The following is a 17,309-nucleotide window of genomic DNA, read 5'->3' as shown; positions in this document are numbered from 1 at the left end:
AGTCACACTGTGAGTGTGATTTGAGTAATTGAGTCACACTAAGAAAGTGAATTATTTTAAGAATCATTTAAAAAGTACTTAATGCTCAATGAAAAAAATTATTAGGCATGAATTCGAATTCTGACCTTCCTGGTAACTGACTGCATGATTTTGAACCAACCATCTTACCACTGTGATCTCAGTTTTCTAAGTATCTCAGAGCCACACACATATAAAAACGGTTTCTAAAGGCTTGGTAGATACGTAAGTATAGTTTATTCAGTTTCTCAGTACTGAGTATCTGCTTTATTATTTGCATATACTATACAAACAAAATATCTGTATACTGCCTCGGATATTTATCATTTGTTTGAGTCTCAAACCAAACCAGTCCTGTGAAACAATTGAAATAATCAGAATCCCCATGTTGAGGATGAGAAAGCAGAGGCTCATAGAAGTGAAAATAATTTGCTGAATTATAACTCATATAGGCAAGAGATGGAATTTGATTGAGGGTCATTAATGCCACTATTTTGTTTCTATCAACAGAGTGATAAAACGTTAAGAAATCAGGGAGCCAAAAGGAGAATCTTGACAGGCGGATCTTAGGAAGGCTGCTCAGAGAGACTGGAGGCAGTTTAGTGACTTCTTAAAATTTAGGCTGAACCTTTTAAACCCAGTCTAGTTAACTGAGACAAGACTACAGGGAGAGAAGAAAGCATTATCACAGTAAAAAAGCAACTTGCAAATTCTAGGGAAAACCTTGATGCAAATTGCCATGGTTGCTAAGGGCTAGGCCAGGGGACCATGGTAACTGAGAGGAAGGAGAGGCTTCACTTTCTACTCTGGTTGAAGCGAGATGTCAGTGTACATCAATTAAATTATACTGAATTCCAAGTAGCCCAGAAAGTGCCCTTAGCTTTTTTTCCTCTGAGTGGCTCTTACTTTCTTCTTAAAGAGACTTCCTCTTTGCTTTTACCCAGCTCTCATGCTCACCTTATTCATCTCATTTCTTCTTTTCCTTTTCCTACACAGGTTTGGCTGTTCTCTGCAGGCCCAGCAGCAAGACCCATGTCACAGACCTGATGAAAAGTTTCCACGGAGATTTCATGTCTTTCATCTCATTTGGTCTTCATAGGAAACCACTGAGAGGCCCAAGGTATAGATTTTCACTATTTAAGAAACGAGGATCTTAGGCTCAGGACGCTGCATAGCTTTCCAGTGTCACATAATGAATAAACAGTGAATAGGGAAGTGATTCTCTCTCTCTTTCTGTCTCTCTTCCTCTCTCTCTTTTTATTGGTGCTTGGATACTTTCCACATTTATCATGAAATGTCCAAGTAAGTTTATGGGTTCTTCCTTTCCTCTGCCCTTAAAGTGTATGATAAAAACCAAAGTAAACAACATAAATGACAACGGCGATGCCAAGCTCAGTCTCAAGGCAGAAAGATAGGAAGTCAGTAATTTAAAGGAAGAGAAACTAGTCCTTACAAGATGCTTGATAAGTTCCAGATTCTATATCCACTTATCTTATTTAAACACAAAACACATAGTACTCACAACTAAATTTATCTGATGCTAAATTCTGCTTCCATACACACACACACACACACACACAGAGAGAGAGAGAGAGAGAGAGAGAGAGAGAGAGAGACAGACAGACAGACAGACAGACAGACAGACAGACAGACAGACAGACACAGAGACTGAGAAACAGAGCTAGAGACAGCAGGTTAACTTAGAACTTACCATACAGCCCAGACTGGCTTTTGAACTCTTGATCTTCCTGCCTCACCCATCACCTCCACGAGTACTAGAATTATAGGTGTGTGTCACCATAACTGGCCCAAGGTCTAGTTCACATTAAATCAAGTTTCTTCTGAGAAGAACCTGTCAGCTTGGAATGCGTGCATTTTATACCACTGTAAGAATGCTTCTGTACATTGAATGTATTACTGATGTGAACAATGTATGTATATATATATATATATATATATATATATATATATATATATATATATATCTGTCATTATCCAAAAAATTATAAGGTTTGGACTGGGAGTACTTTCCTTGCTTGTGAAATGACTTGGGTTTGATTCCCAGAACCTGAAAGAAAAATAAGGAGACAAACCAACAACAAAATCAAAACAGATAAAGCTTTGTGATAGTGGTTGGTTATATGTTCAAATCTACTTCCTCGGTTTTAATGATAATAGCCACTATTTTTTCATAATTAGCAGCACTTATTTGCACTATATACAGGTATAGATTGTTATTATGTATTTAATCTTCACGACTCTGAGGCAACAAATAGTATTAAAGATGAAGACTATGGTGACCCCAGGCTTTGTTTAAGAGGTATGACGCCAAAGCCTCTGCGCTGTATAGAAAACATGGAAAGCAATCCATATCTTACAGGACTAGGAGAAATAAGGCTGCAGATACAAAGAGCACATAGGTACTGCTAGGTTCTATATTATCTAGACTATGGGATCTTAGTCACCATTTTCAAACTTGACTGCTTATTAATTCTGTGCTAATGGTCTGCACTAAGCCTCTCCAGACATTTCCAAGACTATCAGGTGAGACTGCAATCATGGAGCCCTTACCTGGAACTGTTTTCTCTCTAGGTAAATAAGCTGAAGGCACAGCTGCCTTGATGGTAACCCTTGAGGAGGAAGTGTGAACGAGGTCCAGGTTACAATCAGGCGTCCATTGAACAAAGGCTTCTCCTTCCAGTGTGAGGGTCCTAAGGGATGGCTAACTGTATGTCCATGCGTAGTATTGTATGTAGGTACATGTGACGGTACCTTGTTTCATCAGGAAATGTGAGTATTGGCATCATGTGAGAGAAACGAGTCTTTGAGAAGTTTTTAAATGCCACAATTGTCATAGTTATGCATATGTGTTTTCCATTAGATTATAACATTTCCGTAACTTCTACAATGTAAGTACTGTATAGTTTAGCTCTGTGTCTTTCCCTGTTTTATAGATGAGAAACTGGGGCTCATTAAGATAAAGAAACTTGCTTGAAGTCACTGTTCAAGCTAGTGCTAGAAACTAGACTGGAGCAAACAGGTGGGAACACCCATGCCTATTCCTCTTTCTTTCACTTTAGTAGTTGCGTGACCAATGGGCCTTCTGTACCTCACCTGACAGTAGATACACAGACACCTGTATTACTTTCCATCTACTCTCAAGGATTTTATAGTCCAATGTGGTAAATAAAGGCAATGTCTTAGGAAGGATATATTGCAAGGATATATTAGCAAGCTAGCCAGGAGAGGGAAGGAAAAGCTTATAGTAGGAACTATCTCCTGTCTTCGAAACACTGATATTACTAAGGTTCTTTTAGGTGAAATTTCGGATTTATTCTTCCAAGGCTGATAATAAATTCACTTTACCCACGAGGAAGCAAGATCATAGCTGTTAAATAATGATCAGGTTATATTATCATCAATCAGTGGGGCAGCCAGGTTTCTGCCAGAAGTATGCCCCAAACAGGCCTGTCTTTCCATCTAGGGCTTTCTGCCAAACATAATATGGAGATTGGTGATTAATTCTTACACAGTTGCTATGTACTGAAGAGCCTGAGAGTTTATTTTTTAAAAATCTTTAAGTTTGATTTTAATCAGAGTAAGTTCTGGGCCTACTTAGGATAAATATCTGATTCCTTTCTATCCATGTGTGAATCTAGCCATCTTTTTAATTTTTTTTTGTGGTACTAAGGCTTGAGTTAATTAATTAAACAGTTCATTAAGTTTACAGAGTTTCTTCTCTGTATGTAGCGCAGGCTGGGCTCGAACATGTAATCCTCCTGCCTCAATCTCCTGAGTGCTGAAATTAGTCATGCACTACCACACCCAGTAGAGACTGGGTTTCTAGTTTGGGGTAATAATCTCTATTACTTTTGCTTGAGTTGAATATTTAGTGAAACAGTTTGTTTAAGGCACTCAACATGGTGTTTTGTGTTTAGTCATATCTTGGTGAAACATAGTTTCATTATTATGATTATCTCTCTTTTTCTAAAGTAAACATAGCCACATGAAATTGCATATTGTAGACTGCGTGCAGTTTTTCTAGACATAGCTGTGGCTGTGAGGATATGCACACTTTCAGTGTGCATGCAAGTGAGTGTGCAAGTTTGTTTTGTGCCAGCATCCTAGGTGGTGGAGTCATATTTCCTGGAATTAAATCCCAACTCTAACATTTGTTAACTAAGGTGGCCTTGGACATATTACGTCTCTGTTCTCTAATTCCTCCACTATACCATGGGGAATAATGACATCACTTCATAGGGTGGTTGTCAGGCATAAAGTATTTCATTTATGTTAAATGTTTAGAATGAGCACACAACTGACACAATAGACACTTGCTTATTATTGTTGTTGTTGTTCTGATGGTGATGCTGTCTCTATGTTGACAGTATGACTGTACGTGGATGTAAATACGTGCATTTGTGATTTTAAGTAAAGCCATGCGTGCAAATGTGTGCTTATGTTTCTGGTTTTGATCTATATTTGGTATGACTTAGAGCCTCCCTCCCTGGTTCAAAAGAATTCTAACCTTCTTGCTTAAAACATTGAAATAAGAAGCTGGAAGTCTGGGTATGGCAGTGACTCAGGATGGAACCTGTGAAATGAATTTATATACAGCATTGGAAACCAGCTGAGACTCTAAGATGTTCTAACTACTTCCCTCTGATGTTTTCATTTAGTTTTGTTCTATCTTTTTTACCCTTTTTAACACCCAAAATGAAACATATGAAAATGTCTATAAATTCTGTATTGCTCAGAATATTGTCAGAAACTGAACACATTTATATAAATTGAATATAAAGAAACAGAACATGACTCTTCCCTTCATAGTCACTGATGTTTGCTTCAAGGGTGAACGTTATCTTCATTTCTTTTTATAGTGTTAGAGATGGAACTCAGGGACCATTGGACAGTGTGCAAGTAGTAAAGATCTGAGCTCTTTTTTCACCTCCACCCTTACGTCTTGTAGCAAGGATTTGTTTGCTGTAATTTGCCCTTTACCTGGTAAAATCATGTAGCATGTATGCTTCTTTTGATTTGTTTCTTTCTTTAGAGTTGCATTTACCACCTCTGCCCATCGTTCCGTGCATAGTCATAGCTTGTTCATTATGACTGCCATTCTGAGTTCCATTGTGTAAGTAAAATGCAATTTACTCAGCCATTTTAATATTGATTGGCATTTTGGCAGTTCTCATTTTGGGTCTATGAATATTCCAGCAAATGTCTTTTGATGATTTCTCATGTGTTTCTAAATATAATTTATTGATTATGGGAAGTAGCAACTATGAGTCACTTTTTGCTTAAGGGAAAACAGGCAAAGGAAGAATTACTGACTTGATTAAGGTACCAAGTCAGTCAGTATAGTCTAATCATGATTCCGATGACTGTTTCCTGATTCAAGGGTCAAAGTACATTCTCGCGTCCATACTGCTGAAAGAACAGAATTGAGGTTTCTCTTCTGAAGGAAGCAATGCATGATTAGTAGTATAGGTGAATTTTTAACTTTGTTCTCTAACAACCTATGTATCGAGGCCACTGAATATTTGTTGGACTGAAAAGAGTCTAGTGAGGTTAAAAAAAACCACCTGGGTTAATTGAGTTTTGTTGTTTTCAGCCATTTCATATGTTCCTTGCCTCTACAGTTTCCCAGATACATGCAAAATTTCTTTGTCCTCTTTTATCTTTTTTTTTTCATACCAGCAGATTCCATTCCTGGTTTCTCCGAGTAGTGTGGGCCATGACTCCAGGCCATTTCCTCTGGATTTTACTGTTCATGAACTCCTTGTGGCTTCTACCAACTGATGGGGCCATTCGAGATTACTACCTGGCCATTGAAAATGTGACGTGGGACTATGCTCCCAAAGGAAGAAATGTCATCACAAACCAGCCTCTGAACGATGACATGTAGGTTTTATCTTATGTATTATTAGAAGTAGAGATAAAAGAGGATATTCTTGAGGCCAATAGGTAGTCTTTTGAGGGTACTTTCTCAGGGTATGATAACAGCCAGCTTCCAATATCTTTGGACCATACATGCAACAACAGCTTTCATGGAAAGAAAGTTGGGTTGGGACCCAACATCCCATCCCAAGTTTGCTTTTCAGCAATGAAACACTACAGCATTTTTAGATTTCTGAAGATAAGTGTCCATATTCCTTTTTGTTTAAAATGGGATTCATAATGCTCATCTCTTAACAGTTGTTTGGTTTATCGTTTTAAAATTAAATGTATGGAGTATTTCTGAGACACGTGAAGTGGAACCATGCTCTGTAGTCTGGTTGAGCTACCCGAATTCTAGATGTGTGAAAACATCTTATAAGCAAGGAGACAATAGTAACACATAGTTCATAGACAAGAGCTTTAGGAGAGATGACATACTAGACACCTACAAATACATCATTCAATTCTGAAAAACCCCTAGGAAGAATGAATATTGTCAATATTGTGGTATGAGGATAGAACCCATGATCTTGAACTCTACCACAGAGCAACATTTAACTATCGGCAATCTTGATTTTATAGATGAGAAAACAGGCTCATGGAAGTCAAGTAACCAATCCAAATCCTATAGCCAGTAGATGGAGGTGCTAGGATTCTAATCTCTATAAAGTAGATTCTGTTTTTACCACTGTACCCCTCACAGGATTAAACTTTCTTTTTCTCTTTTCTTTTCTCTTCTATTTTTCACTCCCTGCATCCTCTATCTTCTCTCTTTCTCTCATCTCCCTTCCCTCCTCTCTCTTTCTCATTTTTTTTTCTGAGACAAGATCTTACTTTTACTATGCCACAAGCTGTTCTGGAGCTCACTACATAACTCTTGCCATGTTTGAACTCACGGCATTTGTCCAGCCTCAAGCTCCCAAACAATGGGAAGGTTGATCTTACATATTGGTTGATGCTTCAGCAAAAGTTAAAGACAGCAAATGAACGTATGGAAGCATCTTTTACAATGGTGGTTCATCTTATCTCTCCGAAGCTCAGCAGTTTTCATCTTGCGGTACTCACAACTCGGCTTTTCTCTTTCTGGTTTGTAGTGCAGGCATCAATCCTAGGACCTAATATATTGTAGGCAAGTGTTTTACAACTGAGATCTATGGCTAGCATAAGCTGTTGTTTGACTCAAACCATTCATTCAACTTTGGCGTCATAACTCTTGTATTGAAATTCTTTTTAAAAGAGCAACCGTTAGCCACTCATCTTAATAATTTGGAGTAATAACATTGAGCTTCTGCAATTTCCCAGGTACTTCTCTAAAAATTCCTAAAGTTTTCAATTACTTTTTCCCCCTCCACTTCTGAGATTCAAATCCAAGGTGTTGTACATGCTAACCACACATTTTAAGACCGCAGACATATAAATATAATTTTCTGTCACTATAACAACTTTGAAAGTCAGATCCTTCAATAATATTCTTTTGGAAGATGGTGAAATAATGTACCTAGAAGCTAAGGTAGCCTGTTGAATGTTCCAATACTATGAAAATGGAGCAGCTGATATTTAATACAAAATATCCAAAGCCTATGGTCATAACCGCTATGATATTCTGCTCTCTCTATAGCTGCACAACACTAAGGGTTGCATGAATGAGGAGTTGTCACTTAAAAAAAGTCATCCTGCAGTCATTTGTCTCCTTGTCAATGTACTCTTGTTCGCACCATGTAAAAGTGACTCTTTGTGTGTTGAAATTTGGTCAGATTCCAGCATTTTCATATGACTCAACTTTCTACTTCACATGGCTTTTTCACAAGTGCAATCCAATTCCTCTTTTCTTTTGTCAGCATTCTCTAGGAAAGAAGCTTCCAGTTGCTTGAAGATGGTAGAAAAGTTGTAATTCTGTCTTGCATTTTCTCAGAGTGGCTTCCAGCTTCCTAAAGTCTGGCAAAGACAGGATAGGGAGTAGTTACAAGAAGACTGTCTATAAGGAATACAGTGACGGCACATACACTGTTGAAGTAGCCAAGCCTGCCTGGTTGGGCTTCCTAGGACCACTGTTACAGGCTGAGGTGGGGGATGTCATGCGAATCCACCTGAAGAACTTTGCAAGTCGGCCTTATACTATTCACCCTCATGGAGTTTTCTATGAGAAGGACTCAGAAGGTAAAGCAGTCTACCTTTCCTCTCTTCCTTTTCTACAAAGTATCACTTTTCCTTTACTGCCACCTGAGATAGAGGACTTTAAAACAAGAATTACCTTTCTCTCCATTTTCTTGGTCTTTGGAACAGAATGTTGGTCTGTGGCTGAGGATGGTTTAGAACTCATGATTCTCCTTCCTAAGTTTCCTGAGTGCTTCGATGCTATCATGCCCAGTCCAATATAGTTTTTTTTTCTTACTTACTGTTTTGCCACAGCAAAACTTTACTTAGAGCGAACATGGCTGTGTACCGATACATACGCTGGGTAACTTGGACAAGACATTGCAGTTCTCTGGGCTTGAGATTCTACATGAGGAGTATGATGACACACTCCCTGTTTTATTGCAAGGAACTCTTGGGATTCCATTTCTACTAAATATTTGAGTACACTTTTGAAAGAAAAGTTCTGTGAAAGTAATGGAGTGCTATTCTGATTCCAGAATCTTCCAGAAGATCTGTTATTTTTAAAGAGTTATTTTAAAGAGTATGTCCAGTTTATTCTTTGGCATCTTCTAACTGTCAAAGCACAATGGCTTAAAATAGATATTGTAGTTAGTGAGAAAATGAAAGTCAGTAGCTCTGGTTTGGGATGAGGATGCACAGGGAAGGAACTCTTTTTTACTGTATATAGGAAGGTAAATTAATATAGCTATCATGTACCAATCTTCAACTCCTAAAATTAGAACTATGTTACCGCCCAGGAATCCCATTACTAGGTGTATGTCCAAAAGGAAAATGATAGCACCATGTTAAAGAGACATATATTCCCGTGATTATTGTAGCACTATGCACAACAGCGAGATTATATACTTATCCCAAATGTCCATATACAGATGAATGAACAAAGAAAATGGTATATAGAACTGAAGATATGAGGCATAATTTGCAAGGCCCTGGGTCCCATCCCCAGAGTTGCAAAAATAAATATGAATGTTATATATTATATATTATACTTGAATATGAAAATCACACACACACACACACACACACACACACACACACACATATATATATATACATATGTGTGTGTGTATGTGTATGTATCTGAATGGTATTCACTCTTAGAGAGAAATAAATATTTTGTTTTATTACAACATAGAATAACCTGGAAGGGCACTACATTGAGTGAACTACATCAGCTACAGGAAGATAAATACTATAGGATTTGATTATTTTTTGGAATCTAAAGTAGTTGTTATCATAGAAGTTGACATGAAAATAGCCATTACCAGAGGGTGGGGCAAAGAAAAGATAAGAATGGGGAAAGATTACTGGAAGTTTAATGTCACAAATAAAAGGAATAAATTATGGTGTTCTTAAGATATATGTAGCAATACACTTTGTAAATCATAAGGTAGTAAATAGTAATATGGTTATACATACCAAGGATTTCAGCACTTAGGAGGCAGAGGCAGGAGGAAATTGGTTTCCAAGGTACTTTGGGATGTCTGGTGAAACCCAGCATCAAACAACCAATGTTTGTTAGAAGAGATAGATTTTTTTTAATGTAAATAAATCAAATTACTCACTGTTTTATATTCTCTAAAATGAGAAAATAAGCCCACTGGTCATGGCGTTACGTTAAAGTGTGACTGTGCTCTCTTTGTATTTCAAAGTGAGGGCATGAAATCAAGGACTTCCCTTACTCTCAGGTGGGGTCTCCTTATATACCCCAGGCTAGTGTTTTAACTAGAGACCCTCCAACTCCTGAGTGTTACTAGAACTAACTGTACTGCCAGGGGAGCTTGGAAAGAAGGTCTGCTTTTGTCTTTGCCTTCACATCATTTAAGTTAAACATGACTTTTTCTGCCTATAGTTCTTTCCAAGTGATTTCTATGTATCTCAAAACTCTTTTAATTAGTTTTACTTAATTTTAATATTTAAAAGTAAATTATCAAATTCAGATCCCCCTCCCCCAAACCCTCTCCTCCTGTATCTTCCCTGTCCTTGTAGCACTATTCCCTCTTCACAACTTTATGCACTCTTTTTCAGCCCTCCCTTAGTGCTGCCAGTGTGTGCATGGATAGGCTCGCAAGGGCCACATCCAGCAGCAAATAAGGGAAAACTTCTTGATTCACTCCCCGCTTTGTGCTTGGATTTTGCTTGGCTCAATCTTTTGCAGGTCGTGTGCATGCAGTTCCTGCCATAAACTGTGGGTTTATGCATGCATCTTCCCTCTTAGACCCAGGAAATATCTCTAGAATCATCAAAGCAGCTTCTTTTTGTAGTAGATGGCTATTAATACAGAGACCCACTACTGATCAATATGTAGAGTATTAAGAACTGAGGAATGTCCTAATTGGAATATCTATGTTGTGTCTCTTCTCCCAGGGCTCAGGAATGTGTAGGGAAGAGCGTGTAGAAAGATTTTTTTAATACCAGAAGTAGTGCATAACTTATAGTTGCTTCTCTCTTTTGCCATGTGAGTGCTGAGGTTTGGAAAACCATAGTACTGAACCTTAGACTTAACCTAAGTATCCCACATATTTTGGATTTCCCAACAAAATTTATTATCATTGTGTATGTGTATATGATATATGTGTCAGGGGGAGCATGTGAATGCTGCAGTATGCATGTTGAGAACAACTTTGTGGAATTTGTTTATTCCTTATGGCTTTACATGGATCCTTGGGATTGAACTCAGGCCACCAAGCTTGCTCTATAAGTTCCTATACCTGATGAGTGATCTCACTGATTAATGCCTTCTCTTTCATTCTATAACTGCTACAATCTTGCTCACCCTGGTAGTAGACATGCACATTTTTGTTTTGCAGGCTCACTATATCCAGATGGTTCTTCTGGGTCTCTGAAAGCTGATGATTCTGTTCCCCCTGGAGGCTACCATGTATACAACTGGACTATTCCAGAAGGCCATGCACCCACTGATGCAGATCCAGCATGCCTCACTTGGATTTACCATTCTCATGTAGATGCTCCACGAGACATTGCAACTGGTCTCATTGGACCCCTTATCACCTGTAAAAGTGGTACTTACCCAAACAACCAGCCATAAGATGCAATGAGATAGTTAAATCAAGATCATATTGAGAAGCAACCTGAGTGGTTCCCATTTATTAGTCTGTCAAACTCTCTTTCTTCTGCTGTGTCTATTTCATTACTTTTAAAAAACACTGACTAACCCAAGTGGTGGTGTTACACACCTTTAATTCCAGCACTTGAGAGACAGAGGCAGGAGGATCTCTGAGTTCGAGGCCAGCCTAGTCAAAAAGAGCTAGTTCCAGGACAGGCTCCAAAGCTACAGAGAAACCCTGTCCAAACCCTACCATCCCCTCTGCAAAAAAAAAAAAAAAAAAAAAAAAAAACCACTCACCAAACTACTTTTCTGTTATTTTCTATTTCACTTTTAAAATTCAAGTTAGTGTTGCTGGCAGCCACCTCACATTTGAGTAAGGTAACTAAGAAGAGCTTAGGTTGAATCAGATGGAAAATGCAGCCGCCAGGATGCAGCTGCTTGATTTGAAATGGCTTATTCCCAAAGAGTAGTCAGGTCTGAAGACCAAGGGATCAAAAGAACTGGGTTAGGTTTAAGCACTAAGCAATAAGGGTGCTGGGAGGGAATTATTCTGGGACCTGTATTTTCTTCCTTTGTGTCACAGGTTCGTCTGGCAAGCTTTGAAATGAAAAGGAGCTCAGAACCCTTTTCTATTGTTGACAGACCTCTAGGGTCCTCTCCCCTCCTTTCTTATTTTTTTCTTATGAGAACCCCTCGTAACGTATTATGAAGGATAATTTCTTATGTTTGCCCAGGGACCCTGGATGGTAACTCCCCACCTCAGAGGAAGGATGTGGACCATAATTTCTTCCTCCTCTTCAGCGTGATAGATGAGAACCTTAGCTGGTACCTCGACGACAACATTGCTGCTTACTGTTCTGATCCCACCTCAGTGGACAAAGAAGATGAAGACTTTCAAGAAAGCAATAGGATGCATGGTGAGCTAGGAGGAAGTAGCTGCATTGTGACAATGGAGAATCTTACGTAGCGTGTCTGCTAGGCCTAGTATTTGTTGGGCTCATTCATATATGTTGTCCTTTTAATACTCACCAAGACCAAGAGTAGGTGGAAAGACCAGGGGTATGTGGATTTTCTTTTGTCTTTAAGATATTGAGGATCCTATTATTATGGATCAAAAATGGCAAATTCATATCTCATATCTGATCTCTCCAGTTATGCAGGCTGTACCCTTGCCATTAAGAATATCTTTCTCATAATGTAGAATAGACAGGATTATTGATTCTGAATCATACATGATATGCTTAGTCACCTAAATGAGTTGCCCACTGATATAGTAATTAATATTGCCTTGATTTTAAAAGGATGCAAGATGGCAGAATTATCTATTTTCTGGAGAAAAGCTACTACCTTCAAAGTATCTTCCTTATATTCTACTTTTGGCTTATATCTATTTTTTTTTAAATTAGGGGAGAGCATGAATGCAGTTCTCCAAAAATTATGCCATTGAGTTTCCCATATTTGGGGAAATCACAGAGATGAGCACATCTGGAATTCAATAGATAACTGGCTAATGTCTCTAAAGGAACTAGTTATACTGATTGAAGATAAATAAATGTACAGAGAACTGATTTTAGGAATAGAAATAGCCTGACTTTGTTTTTGTTAGTGAAGGAAATGATTTGCTACTTTGGTTATGGGGATACACTCAAAGCCTTAAAGGAGCTGAAATCTTAGTGGAGAGATGTAAAGGAAGGATTAGGTAGTTAAAATGTATCTTGAGTTTGACAAAAATAGATTACAACGGCCATGATAGTCAGGTAATGTAACAGTGTACTGTGGAAATTTCAGAAGGAAACTGGCTAGAAAAAAAAAGAATGGCTTGGAAAAAACATCTCACAGAACTTTGTCAGATCACTGGATTTAGAATATTGATTTTATTTACCTAATAGATCTGTAGTTCTTACATAGAAGTATCTTCAATTCTTTATGTCTTGGTTTTCTCAATTTTTTGATTTAGACTAATGATTATTTTTAACTGTTTGTAAAATTTTAATGAAATAAGGCATATGTTCAGTGCAGTGTGCTCTTTAAAATTTCATTTGAACGTTATCTATTCTTTTTGTCAGATGGTAAGGCTTTTCCCATTTATCTGTATTTTCCTAATTTCTGAAATTTTTTTTGCAGCAATCAATGGCTTTGTCTTTGGGAACTTACCAGAATTGAACATGTGTGCGCAGAAGCATGTAGCCTGGCACCTGTTTGGCATGGGCAATGAAATAGATGTCCACACAGCTTTCTTCCACGGACAGCTACTGACCGTCCGTGGACACCGCACTGATGTTGCTCACATTTTTCCAGCCACCTTTGTGACTGCTGAGATGGTGCCCCAGAAATCTGGAACCTGGTTAATTAGCTGTGAAGTGAACAGCCACTTGAAAAGTAAGGTCTAGTATTTCTCACCCTTGGAATACATGTAGTGTAGTTAATGGTCAGTAGGAAGTGGGGCTTCTAGCTTGGAGCCATCTGTCTTCCAGGCTTCTTGATGTAAATAACTGGAATGAAGTCAGTTTTCTTGACTCTGCCATTAATGTGCTGGGTAAATTTAGAAACAATTTTTGGGTTTAATCTTCCTGTCTCAGTTAGGGTTTTATTGCTGTGAAGAAACATCATGACCACAGAGACTTTTTACAAAAGAAAACATTTAATTGGGGCCTGGCATAAATTCAGAGGTTTGGTTTAGTCCATTATCATCATGGTAGGAAACATGTTGGCATGCAGGCAGACATGGTGCTGTAGAGGTAGCTAAGAGTTCTACATTTCTATCCGCAGGCAGCATGAAGTGACAGTCACACAAAGCCCGGATTGAATATTAGTGAGCCCCACACTCCCTCCAACAAAGTCACACCTGCTCCAACAAGGCTACACTTCCTAATAGTGCTACTTTCCTACAGGACTGTGGGGTCCATTTTTATTCAGACTACCACACTCCACTCCCTGCCCCCCCCATAGGCATATAACTATATCATAATGCAAAATGCATTTATTACAACTTCAAAAGTTCCTGTATTCTGTAACAGTTTTATCCCTGAGAAAGTTCAATGTGCAGACTCTTCTGAGACTTCTGGTAATCTCTTAACTTTAATTGCCTAGAAAATAAAAAGAAAAAAAAGCAGATCACATGCTTCTAACATACAATGGCACAGGATATATATTACCATTCCAAAACGGGGGAAGGGAGCATAGTGAGGAAATACTGGACCAGAGCAAGACTGAAATCTAGCTGGGCAAACTTTAAATTCTGCATCTCCATGTTCGATATCGAGTGTTCTTCAGATTTCCAGCTCCTTTCAGCTTTGATGACTGCCACACACTTGTCTCTCTTAGGCTCTTACCACTCCCTGTTAGCAGCTCTTCTTGGCAAGTATCCCGCAACTCTGGCATCTTCAGCATCTTGAAGTTCCCAAGGCAATTCAGGCTTCATCTTCACAGCTTCACACAATGGCCTCTCTAGGCCTCCATGCAAGGATATCCTTGAATCACACCTGACCTCAGTGACTTTCCTTAGTCATGGAGAAAGATTCCATAGTCCCTTTCTTCTGTCCTTGACTCTAAAGCCACAACCATGTGTCCAAAGCTGCCAAGTTCTGTTGCTCTCTGGGGCTAGAACATGAACCCCTTTTTCAATTACATCTTCACCAATTTTCGGTTTTGCCAGAATATCACAGGAATAGTCTCTCAACCATATACTAATATTCTTCTCCTCTGATACCTCTTGAGCCAGGCCCCCACAGTTCAAATCACTCTCAGTACCTCAGCCCTCCGTGTTCCTATTAGGATGACCCCTTAAGTTCCACTTAATGAGTTCAACTGCTTTTCTAATCCAAAGTCCCAATGTCCACATCACTCGAAACACTCCGAGGCAGACTTTCTTCTTCTCTTCATTTATAAAAGTTGTGTGCAAGCCTAAAGCCTTATAGATAGCAATGCATAGTTGGCTTAAACTTGGGTCTCCTGATTTGAGTCTTTATGATGTTGCTGCACCATGGATCTTTTGCCAAGCTCTTGTGTCAGGAAAAGTACCTTATTTGGAGATAGAGGTTAAGAAATTAGAAGAGGATTGGAGGAGATAAAACAAGGAAAAGTCCATTCTGAGTGTGAACCTTAGCAGTAGAAATGAAAAGATGTGTTTTTTTTTTCTTTTTTTCAGGTGGCATGCAAGCTCTCTATAAGGTCGACTCTTGCTCCATGGACTCACCTGTGGAGCAACTCACAGGCAAAGTTCGTCAATACTTCATTGAGGCCCATGAGATTCAATGGGACTATGGCCCACGAGGGCGTGATGGTAGAACTGGGAAGAGTTTGCGAGAGCCAGGAAGGTAAGAGACAGAGGGATCCCATATGCACTCCTGCCCAAACACTTGTTATATGCCTTCTTGAAATCTCTCTTTACTTGGAAGGTCACAATTGCCTAGATAGAATTGCCATTATCATTTAATTTCTTGTGGTTCTCTTGCTTGCAATACGTAGCAAGCCTTTTGCAAGGCTGCATCATATACTCAATTAATATTTCAATAGGATTTGAGGTTGTTACTGCTGAGTATGTGGCCATGTTTAGCAGGGACCAGTGGGACCAGTTCCTCCTTAAATGATGTGACTTTTATTTATTTTTATCAATCATTTGACCCCTCGCTCCTCTCTTTGTTATTCTGTTCTGAAGAAAACAATTGAGCATGGATATTTAAAAACAAACACCCTGAGAAATATCAGAACAAAAAGAGACTGTTTGTGGAGAATCCGCGTCCATCCTTTTGTAGGAACTAATCCAGTTTCCTTTCCTTTGAGCCACATTTACAACTGTTAGAGCAGACGGTTAGGTCTCAACTCAGTTGCCAGACCTTAAGTTTCCAATTTATCGGGTCATTCAGCAAGGCAGGTTCTTTCCCAGAGGTGGGACTTGGTAGATGACTAGGGCAAGACATGGGAAGATACTTGGATACCATTCTTTCGGTAAGAAATGGATTGAATATAGGGAAACCTTAAAAGCTGACACTGGCCTTCTGGAGCACCATCTAAAAGCTCCATTTAGGTTTACCTACTTCATGGTTTTTCATGTTAGAGTGAAGGATTTTTATTTTATTTTAATAATGATGGTTCTAATTATGTTTCTCTGGCTAGCCTTTAACTCCTGGGCTGGAGTGATCATCCCATCTCAGGTTCTGTACTAGCTAGGACTACATGCATCTGGGGCCTGAAAACATGCACTTGTGTATCCATCTAAAGATATTCTTGATAAATGAGAATAAAAGATAGGATATTATAATAGGAGACTACTTTTCATTTCCTGGCCACCCAGACCCAAATAATCACACAAAGCTATACTAATTACAACACTGTTTGGTGTATGGCTCAGTTGTATGCCTAGCTAACTCTTCCATCTTAAATGAACCCATTTCTATTAATCTGTGTATCGCCACAAGGCTGTAGCTTACCGGCATCCTTCTTCTTCGGGCAGCTAGATGACTTCTGCTTGACTCTGCCTCCTTTCTTTCTGTATCCAGTTTAGTTTTTTCGCCTACCTATATTCTGCCCTGACATAGGCCAACCCAGCTTCTTTATTAACCAATGGTCATATAAGATATTCATAGCATACAGAGAGGAATCCCACATCAGAATACCTGAGGATAATTTAGAATAGAAATAAGGGAGTATTGTAGAGATTAGACTGGGTTGACTGGAGTGTAAATTGCAGCAGCTGGCTTGGAATTCTTTTACTCTACTTGCGTAGAAATCACAGACAGGCAAGAAAATTTCAAATGCTAGGCTCTAGCATCTTTTGGTGTTTTTTTTTCTCCAGTGTTTGACAGCAGCAAGTGATGGCAGCAGGCAGAGGGAAGCAACAGAAGCATCGCCCTCTTATATTGTAGTCTTTATGCTGGATTTAACAATGGGGTACTTAGTTGCACAAGAGTATATGGATTCTTGGATTTTGGCAACAGCGAAATTTATGTTTCTTACTCTGGAATCTGAAGCTCTTGACCCTGAAGATTTAGGAGCTCGTTGGAGCTCTATTGGTAACCAGGGACTAAAGAGTTTTTCTTCTGGCTCTTTTCAGCCTGCTCTTGCAGTCTTTCTGCTTTCACTCCCCGTCTTCTTTCCAAACTGGCTCCTTTCAAGCCATTCATTA

The 17,309-nt window shown here is 38.9% G+C and overlaps 1 protein-coding gene across 12 annotated transcripts in view; it reads left to right on the top strand.

Annotated features, from left to right (window-relative positions):
• The first annotated feature begins 1,016 nt into the window (after positions 1-1,016).
• The window catches only part of Heph (hephaestin), an 80,971-nt gene continuing 64,678 nt past the window's right edge, over positions 1,017-17,309 (top strand). For 2 of the 12 annotated variants that reach the window (XM_075958754.1, XM_075958752.1), the window contains exons 1-8: positions 1,055-1,138; positions 5,072-5,152; positions 5,719-5,922; positions 7,871-8,115; positions 10,926-11,138; positions 11,920-12,102; positions 13,310-13,564; positions 15,333-15,501. In XM_075958754.1, coding sequence (XP_075814869.1) covers positions 1,065-1,138; positions 5,072-5,152; positions 5,719-5,922; positions 7,871-8,115; positions 10,926-11,138; positions 11,920-12,102; positions 13,310-13,564; positions 15,333-15,501 — 1,424 coding nt within the window. In that variant the 5' untranslated portion in view covers positions 1,055-1,064. Of the gene's footprint in view, positions 1,139-2,610; positions 2,813-2,972; positions 3,059-5,071; positions 5,153-5,718; positions 5,923-7,870; positions 8,116-10,925; positions 11,139-11,919; positions 12,103-13,309; positions 13,565-15,332; positions 15,502-17,309 lie in introns of all 12 variants that reach the window. The other 10 variants (XM_075958759.1, XM_075958760.1, XM_075958758.1 and 7 more) reach the window with 10 other exon arrangements.

Source organism: Microtus pennsylvanicus, chromosome X, assembly GCF_037038515.1.
Source record: "Microtus pennsylvanicus isolate mMicPen1 chromosome X, mMicPen1.hap1, whole genome shotgun sequence".
Classification (NCBI taxonomy): Eukaryota; Metazoa; Chordata; class Mammalia; order Rodentia; family Cricetidae; genus Microtus; species Microtus pennsylvanicus.
Note: the sequence above shows the minus strand (reverse complement) of the source record. Positions and strands in the feature narration are given on the sequence as shown.